Raw genomic sequence first — 9,601 nt, 5'->3', positions numbered from 1 at the left:
CTCCAATTCAATTATCTCTCTTTTTTTCCCCCCACAATATTGCCGCCATGTAGCACCCAATAATGTAAGACTGATATCATTTTTTGGAGGCCGATACTGATTTTTGGCAGAAAAAAAATACAGATTACTTTGCGTGGTGATATCTTACCTGTGGGTACGTGTCCCCCGCAGCATGTGTGTGTGTAAATATTCGTTATTAGAAGAAAAACACTCCGAAGTCGTTGCTATTTTCTGGTTAACATTTGAATGGGATCCTCCCTTTCCTTTTAGCATTAGCGCTAGGCTAGCGATGGTTTCAAAACAAAGCATGTTTTGTATTTAAATATACAGTGGCTGTTATTCTTATTTTCGTGTGTTTAGTTTTACAGTTAACTGGATGTCATTAAACAGCTTAAAGGACGCTTGGCTGGACAACAGAATAACCAAAATAAAATATGCTACACACTTGCTAGTTGCTAATGCTACGCAGGCAAAATGGTGCATTCGGGGTACTTTCACAGCGTCAGAAACTTCGTTTTTTTTAAGGGGAAAATAATAATTGTTCTGGCCAATGTTTGAAACACAATAATAAGGCCCTAGTAAGAATTTCCTGAAAAAGTAATAATGCCAGAAAATGCGGTAAATCGTGTCATCTAGGATGTCTCTGTACATGCTTGCATTCGTCTATCCCTCAATTTATATCCATTTCAAATCAAATCAAATGTTTAAAATAAACATGTAAAGTGCAATTAAAATTCAGCATCCAAGGATTATAGTAATTAATAAAATGATGTGCAAACAATGAATTGGCTTATTAATGTGAGTGCTGTCACTATCGAATCTTTCAAATTATTAAAGTATTAAACACCAACAAAATTAGCTTATGCTAAACGGTTATCAATCGCGATTAGCAGTAGCCCGCTAGCGATTAACACGTAACACTAACTACCAATATACATTATTACATCGACATTCCACATGTAACAATGTCTGGAGTCATTTGCTCCTGGTGATGCATTACAAAAGAATGATGTGGAAAAACAAACAAAAACAAAAGCAGGCAGTTGGAGCATTATTGTGCTTGAAGGCAGACGGGGACTTTCCACACTTTTTGGGCACGTCTCCTGAATTTGACAGGCAACCTTCAAGTGGGCCTACCTGCCCTAACAGATGCTGTTGCCTGCAAGTTTCTATTGTGCGCGAGCCACCCGAACGTGTCACGTCCTCTTTTGTCATACGCACTTGATGTGTTTGACTTGTATTTGTTCATCACCATAGCTGCAGCGGCTTACGCGCTAATATAGTTGATGAAGATCATTGCAGACAAACAATTATCACCAGTGAAAGTCATGTCTGCTTGGGTTACATACTCCAGCGTTGCTTGTCAAGATCTTGTCTGAAACAACACAACATTGGTCATCTCAATCAGCACACATCTTTTTGTTTTTCCTTCTATGCCGGCTCCCTCTAGTGGTACGTGAATCAATAATGTGGTTTTCATCCAAATGTTTTCCAAATTTATTAATGCAAATTTTTGAGTTGTTTAAATTTATACGTTTGCACCTTTTTTTTTTTAAATTTAAAGTAACTAATTCAATATATTTTGTTTCATTCAAAAGGAACTTGCATAATTATAGTGTTTTAATATTTATTAGTTTTTTACCTTTTAAACATTTTCTTGTTTCGTACCAAAAAAACACAAGCTAATCTCCAACTTCATGTTTTTGCCAACATAAATAAATAAATATATATATTATTAGAAATATATATTTTTAGAAATGCTGTTTGGTCCAAAAGGAACTTACATAATTATAATGTTTATATATATATATTTAATTGATCTTAATATTTTTAAATGCTTAAACGTTTTCTTGTTTTATACCAAAAAATAATACCCCAAAAATCGTGATTTCGATAATTACCAAAAATAATCGTGATTATTATTTTTTCCATAATCAAGCAGCCCTAATTTTAAGTGTCTTTGACTTTTTAGTACAACACATTTGCATTAAAACTTGAGGAATTTTTATTTTATTTTTTACCTTTTATTAGGGGACATTTTTTGTTTAATTAAACATTTGAATACAATACATTTTTGAATGAAATAAATCATTTCTAAAGTAATGTCTTTTATTTTGCTATATATTTAAACGTATTCTTAATTTTCTGGGTATAATGCTACCGTAGCTAACAATATACATTTTAGGAATAAAGTTCTGTCTTGTGTTTTTATTGTTTAATCTATTATATATATATATAAATATAAAATTAATATAATTTTTATTTTTATAATTTTTTGAAACAGTTGAAAATATGAGCCTTGTTTTTGTCTCTTAGATCTCCTTCGAATTGGCCGAGTACACGGCAAACGTGGACGGCGTGGGAACGCTTCGTCTTTTGGACGCCATCAAGACGTGCGGCTTGACCAAAAGCGTCAAGTTTTATCAAGCCTCAACGAGCGAGCTGTACGGCAAAGTCCAGGAAATCCCGCAGACGGAGGCCACGCCCTTTTACCCTCGCTCGCCTTACGGTAATGTGCTGGTCGCCGACGCTTTGCCGGTATACTCGGGCGCTTGACGTTTCCGAACGTCAGGCGCGCAATTCATAGCGTGTGCTGCTCGTCTGCGTGCGTGCGTGGTTGTGTTGGGTTGCGTAAAAGCGTTTTCAGCGCGCAGGCAGCCAAACGTCTCACTGGAGACTGCAGTGGCTCTCAGTGAAACAAAGACACCTTTTATGTTCACGCCGCTCGGCGCTCATTTTCAGCATGTCGATGCGTGTGCGGACGCACACGCGGGCAATACGCGCATGTAAGCGATCCAGTTGCATGTTCTTGAATTGGTTGCCATGGAGACCTCTCATCACTTCCAGTGGCAGAGTCAAATATTGACCTCGTTTTCTCTTAAGTGGGAAGAACGAAGCCATGGTCGTGTACGACAAGTGGCCACCATCTTTGTGGAATGTTAAAAAACAAAACAAAAAAAAACCCAGAATGAGTACTTTAAATGCCCCTAAAACCCTGCAGAACAAATGAATTCACCCCAAAAATGGGACTGCTAAAGTTCGACCTATTCTACTTCCCACACTTCTCTTCTAACCAATAATCTTCCATTTGCGGCACGGGACGCTTTGAATAATGTTTGATTGGCAAACTCCATTGAAAGTAAAGTCAAATCCAACAGCCATCGACCAAATCTGCTTTTGCAATCAACCCATTCACTGGCAGCCATTTTCACTGAAGAAACCCCCTTTGCTCCCGGCTGTTTCATTGAATTTGGACTGATTTTGCAAGGCCCACAGAATATTGTGTTCTATTGCTATAAAAACATGGAACCTACCAAAAGAATGATTAAATTCTCTTCTTTCAACAGGGACATTTTTTTTTACATTTCTCTCTGTTTCCATTTTGCAGCAATTAGCATCAGAATATAGCTACGTTTCATCATTATTCACAAATGTGTTTAAAACAGTGGGGCAAATAGCTTTTTGCAACATGGCTGATCTCTTATACTCTGCTGCCACCTGCTGGCCGTTTTTGTAATAACTACCATTGCTTCATGCATTCTCTTCAGTTCAGAGGCTGCATCAAAGCCTTCTTTAAAAAAAAACATAAAACACATCTTAATATGTTTTTGGGACCATGGTAATATTTAAAATAGAACGTTGTTATATGTTTTTTGGGAGCAAAGGAGTTAAATACCACAAAAACAATCGAAGAATAATTTTCTGTGTCTTTGTCACTGATAAAGGTGCTGCTAAATTGTACGCCTACTGGATTGTGGTGAACTTCAGAGAAGCCTACGACATGTTTGCCGTCAACGGGATCCTCTTCAACCACGAGAGTCCAAGGAGAGGTAAGAGCACGCAATTGGAAAATGCAACGTTTTGAAGGAAAATCGTTTCAACGGATCTATTTTGCTTCCCTTTCCCTACGAGTGACGACGGTGTGCTTGCCCGAACGGGGTGTAAACCATGCGACACCTTTTTGCGTTGCGAGCCATTAGCTTTTACTGGCTAACCCTTGACCCTGCCCGGGTTGGTTGTCAGGGCCGTGATCGGGGGGGGAGAAATCATAAACACTCGAGCGCTTGACCTGGGCACGCTGCTTGAGATCAAGTCATGTGGTATTCATTTTGAGTCATGGTGGGCGTGTAAATCAGGTTAAACCGGTGCCTGCAGCCTTCAGGGCAAAGAGCACATATTAAAAATGGCAACACAATCACTCTCGTGGGTTTTTTTGTATCGTATTGTATCGTAAGGTTATAAGAAAGCAGACTGTCAAATGCTTATGTTTTGCTATAAAACAATGAATTATATATTTACAATCAAATAGTTTGCTCGACTTGCTCCCGTTCGCCACGTCATCCGTGTGCTGGAAGGTTCTTTATTAGTATCGACTGACGACTGTTGGCATTGGCAACAATGTTTATTCACCGATGAAGAATGTTTTGATGTCTCCATGACAGTGGCAATCGTCACGCACGCGCTCGAGGAACCGCTCCCATTGGGCGGCAGCGATGTCATTAATCATATGAGCATTTCTTATTCCGAATTGCGTGTTTGTACTACAACAGTGTTGTGGAGAAGGAAAATGCTATTGTTTGAGAACACATGCAGTCATGAATGAATGAATGAATGAACATCTGTTGTTGCACGTGCGCTTCTCAAGTTGTTAAGCTTGATCACGCTTCTTAACGCATCATTCAACTCTTTAAAACAACCACCGCTCTTTTTGAAGATGGCGGAACCCTGGGGCAGCACATACAATAAAAAACAGCGGAGGCCCCAGAATTGAACCCTGTGGAACACCGTATGTTCCGTTATACTATATTTGACCTAGAGATAGGCCAATGCGATACCAATTATTTGAAGCCGATATTCATTTTCACTAAAAGGGAAAATATTGGCATAAACATTTGAAAAAATACAAGCTCCAGCTTTTTATTTTATTTTTTTTTAAACATGTTTATTGAACAACTTTTAGGTTTCGGAAAATCTTCGAGTAAAAAAAAAAAATCTTAGTCAATAGATATTTTTCTTTAAAAAATCTAACAAAAAGTTCCGGGATCACCCAGGGGGGGCAGTAGCATGTTTTCAAAAGTTAGAGTTAAATGTTTTCTACAGTAAATAAAGAGTTCCAAAATTTCAAAATATCAGATTTGTTAAATTTTTTACTTATCTTAGTTTTAATTATAAACAAAAAGAGAAGGTGCAGAGAGTCCCCAGGGTCAGCAGCATCTCTGAAAATGTAAAAATAAAATTTAATTAAATGAGTTCCCTGAAGTTAACACTTTTTTTAATGGTTCTATTATCGGCCAAATGATGGCCGATGCCGATATTTGTCAAAATGCTGAATATCGGCGCCGATATTTGTCAAAATGCTGAATATCGGCGCCGATAATCGGCCCGGCCGTCTATCCCTAAAATTCAATCAATCTTTGTTTTTTGTTGTTTTTTTGCTCAACATAGTATGAAGGGACTACATTAATAAAGAAATGACATGACGTATGCACCGTCACAACAGATCTGTTGTCATCTCGACATGAAACCGCAAAGAAGCCAAAAACAATTCAAAAGAATGTTACTTTTCCCAGTAATGACCAGTAATGATGATGACGCATCACATGGATAACATGTTGAGTTTGCGGAAAAGACTGGAGAGTAAAGATGAGTGGTTTTTTTTTTTTTTCCCATATGAATCTTTGTCATTTGCAGGACACGGCTGATAAATGCTAGCAGGAATGTGCATCTGGTTTCTCTTAGCAGTCGAACCAACACCTGGCCACTCAACTAATAAACACCCAACGTCCTTTGTTGCACGTTGAAAGATTCGGACGGGATAATCTGGAAAAGAAAAATAACCAAATAGAAGTCCCGCATGAAGAAAAACAAACAAAAGTTTGCGTCTGTTGTCCGTTTGTCAGTCATCTGTCTCTCCATCTGTCTCGGAACAGCAGCCACTCGTTTTTCTGTTGGCGATTCACGTATCGTTCGGTTGCCACGTCGGACGACTTGAAGCCAGGACACCAAATGCTGCCGGGCAATTCAAGGTTGCTTTGCTAAACGAGCTTTCGGTCCCTCTCGTGCCTTGACGACCTTTCAGGTGTGTCGTCAAGGTCCGCAGTTTCTGTCTTCTGTGTTGTGTTGTCTGCCAGACTGCATTTGTTTTCCGGGGTTGCCACGGTAACCAAGATTCGAGTCCCATGATGGCGCCATGCGAGCTCCAGGCTTCTTGTTCGGTACATGAAGACATCAACACAAAGTTCCTACATTTCAGTTTGATTTTGGTGTAGTCACTGGTTCGACAAAAACATTGTTATATTGTACACTAATTATTTTTGGGAGTGATAGCATTTTCATTCTTCAGTCAATCAACTTTATTGCACCTTGCACAATGGAAAAAAAAAGAGGCAGATTTTGTCAGTCTACGGCTATTCGAACCCTCCTTCAGATGACCTTTTTCCTCCCCTCACATCTGCCCCATTCATGGGTGTGACTTGACACAGTGTTAGTGAAACGAAGTACACGCTCTCGGAGAGATGAAGAAAAGTCTTTCACCGTCCGAGTTTCTGCAAGAATTGAGCAATGTTGCTGACTGATAGAAACGGACTTTTGGTGAGTGGGACATTTGCCAACGTGCTAAAATGAAACAACGCAAAACTTTGGAAACTTTAAAAAAAAAAATTGGGGTCAACAGGGAAACACCAAGGGTCCAAATAATTCTGAAATTCACACATTCATAAGTACTTTTTTTCTTTCAAGCGATTGATTGATGGCAAAAAGAAATGTTTGCATCTTTTGAGACAATGTTGCTGTACAAAGCTACGACACGTGTGCTTTTTCTGCTTTTGTCTGAACCAAATTTTGCCTGTTCAGACAAGCGCACTGCAGAACTGAGCTCAGCTATGAAATATCTGAGAAATACTTGGAATGATCTGTGTGTTAATCTTACATTTGTGAGATAAGTGATCTTAAGATATGACTTACCTCGGAAATAACGATTATATTATGTAATTATATATGTTTTTCTTGATTGAATACTGAGCTGCATTTGACGCATCAGCTCACAAGACTGTTGATGTCAATTTGAAATAAAAAGGGTCCCAGGACTGCGCCCTGGGGCACCCCTTGCCTAACATCCCGAACAGAAGAAGCGGATCCAGCCACGCGCACTCATCCAGCTCAACTCGTCTGACGAACAGATCAACCAAACCCTTCATGGACTTTCCTATATCTAATTGGTTCCTCATCCCCAAGCCACGGCGGGATTGATTTTCACGTTTCTCCTCCATCTTTAGTGTTGCTTCATCCCAGCTGTGCCAGTCAAGCCGATATGTTCCGTTTTTTCCTGTCACTTCTCTTGCCAAAAAAAAAGTTGCGGGCGGGAAGAATTGACATGGAAGAACAAGAAAACAGGCGTGTGAGTTTTTGGCATGGCTTTTTGCTGTCGGTTCCGGTTTCATGGCCCGTGGAATTCTGACTGGACTTTTTTTTGGCAGCTGCCGGCAAGGTGAAACGGCCACCCCTGCCCCGTTTGGCCTGACAAGTTGCTGGACGCATCCCGTCCCCCTTAGCAGGCCTCATCCTGGCTGTCCCGAGTGCTGCTGCCAGTAAAGGAAACACATGAACGGCGCTGCCAGCAACAGAGCCGTCTTTGTCCCACTTGAATTCCGTTCCAGCGCCGACGCTCCGAGCTGCACGAATGAGAGAAAGGAGAGCAATTGGGAGCGTAGGTGCGAGCTTTGGAAGGAGGAGACCGTAGGTGTGCCAGGCGCTAGGTAAGGACTGAATCAGGTCCGTTGCAGTTTAACCTCAAAACCATACGTTAGGAGTTTAATTTGTCCCGGACCACGCTTGTAACTCAAAGCGATCAGATATTATTTGCCCACTGAATGAAATGAAATATCATTCGTCCATTCTTGCCTGAACCCGAGAGTGACCAAAAACTCGTAACTCATTTTTGGAGAGATGCTCGTCCGCTTTCAATAGGGAATGTGGCCTTTGAGCAAGGCAGCCTGCCCACAGCCCAGCTCAAGACACGTAGCACTGTTGGCACGCCTCATTCGCGCTCTCCTTGCGTTTGTGAGCTGATGAGAAATGCAGGAGAGTCTGAATTTAATTTCACCGAGAGGGATTATCATGAATATTGCATATATATATATATATTAAAAAAAGTGACATAAGACCCTGATGTGATTCTAAAATCCCTGTGTTGTTGTTGATCCCTCCTTCAGGTGTCGCAAACCCGTGTTAACGGGCTAGCAACACGCACAACCCTCAACATGCTGAAATGTGTGTCTCGCTTCCTCGGCTCTGTTTCTGCTCAGCCTGCAGCGCTTGTCAGGGTTGTAAGAAATAATTGCTACAAATTTGGTGCATTGGTACGATTTGCGTTCACGGGGTTTTCCCGAGTCTCAACGGAGGCTCTGCTCCTTGTCAGGGCAACGGCAACCAAAACGTATGTCGAGACGCAGCCGCGCCGTTGTGGCCTGGAAGGGCGCGGCAGGAAAAAAAAAAAAGGCAACATTCATCACAGTTATGCTGAGGTTAAAAAATGGCGGGACGGTTGTGAGAGGTTGAGGATTACGAGAGATTGATTTACATTTTGTGAAAAAGAGATGCCGTTTTTGAACGCGCTTGGAAATCCGATCTTGGCTTTTGCCTCTCGGGGACGGCGGCATTTCAGCTGCAATGGTGCATTTCGACTGCGATGCCGCCGTTAGCGCAGCTGACATGATAACACTTGGCTTTGATTTCCAGCTGACTTGTTTTGCTTGGACAAGGGCAACTTTTATGAGCGGGCGCTCCACAGCATCTTTTTCCCCCCGCAGCTTGAACGGGGAACACGACACCAGGCCCGAGTGTTCCGCCAAAAGACGCGGGACTTCGCTAACCCCGCTAACGGCCAATAAATTATGAGCCCATTTCGCTGTCTGCACGCATCGCAACCGCGCGTAACGGCTCGGAAGATTTGCCAAGTCGTGCATCTCGGTGCTCCTCCGCAAACTCCGCCTGCAGTTGGGGAAAACCCAGGTGATCCTCCCCGTGGATCTTTGCGGCCCGTTTTGTGATCCCCCCGCTGTTCGTTCGACTCCGAAACTCACTGTCTGATTTGCTTTGGCATCTCGGTCAGATTTCACACCAAGACCTCAAATTACGGACGAAAATGACAGAGTGGAGCTAAGCTGCTCTGGCTTTCATACCAAGTGGTAACAAATTGACTTGACTTAGGCTGCTTGTTTTGTTTTTGTTTTGGATCAGTTGGAGCGGAGCAGCAGTGCGGAGCTGGATTATTTGGATTTGGATTTTTTTTGTCATTGTTGGGATCCCTCGGCCAACCTCAATGAGCGGCAATTATTGTGTGTGTTCAGCAAAGCTGAGCGGACTTTATTAGCTTCAATTGGAATACGAATGTGCTCGTAACTTTTATCTTGCTGTCTTTCTTTAAGGGTCCAACTTTGTGACACGAAAGATCAGCCGTTCTGTGGCAAAGATTCACTTGGGCCAACTGGAGAGCTTCAGTCTGGGTAATCTGGATTCCAAGAGGGATTGGGGCCATGCCCAAGACTATGTCAAGGTAAGGATGTACAATAATCGAAGCGCGTACACAAGAACAGAGGAACTC

The 9,601-nt window shown here is 41.7% G+C and overlaps 1 protein-coding gene across 1 annotated transcript in view; it reads left to right on the top strand.

Moving 5' to 3' along the window:
• gmds (GDP-mannose 4,6-dehydratase) overlaps positions 1–9,601 on the top strand; it is a 73,952-nt gene that overhangs the window by 12,005 nt on the left and 52,346 nt on the right. The window contains exons 5-7 of the mRNA XM_086089151.1: positions 2,317–2,509; positions 3,726–3,830; positions 9,426–9,553. Of these exons, the coding sequence (XP_085945277.1) occupies positions 2,317–2,509; positions 3,726–3,830; positions 9,426–9,553 (426 nt within the window). The remainder of the gene's footprint in view (positions 1–2,316; positions 2,510–3,725; positions 3,831–9,425; positions 9,554–9,601) is intronic.

This window comes from Leptonotus elevatus, chromosome 11 (genome assembly GCF_054856555.1).
Source record: "Leptonotus elevatus isolate MCC_2025b chromosome 11, RoL_Lele_1.0, whole genome shotgun sequence".
Lineage (NCBI taxonomy): Eukaryota > Metazoa > Chordata > Actinopteri > Syngnathiformes > Syngnathidae > Leptonotus > Leptonotus elevatus.
The sequence above is the reverse complement of the archived record's forward strand: the minus strand, read 5'-3'. Positions and strand labels throughout refer to the sequence as shown.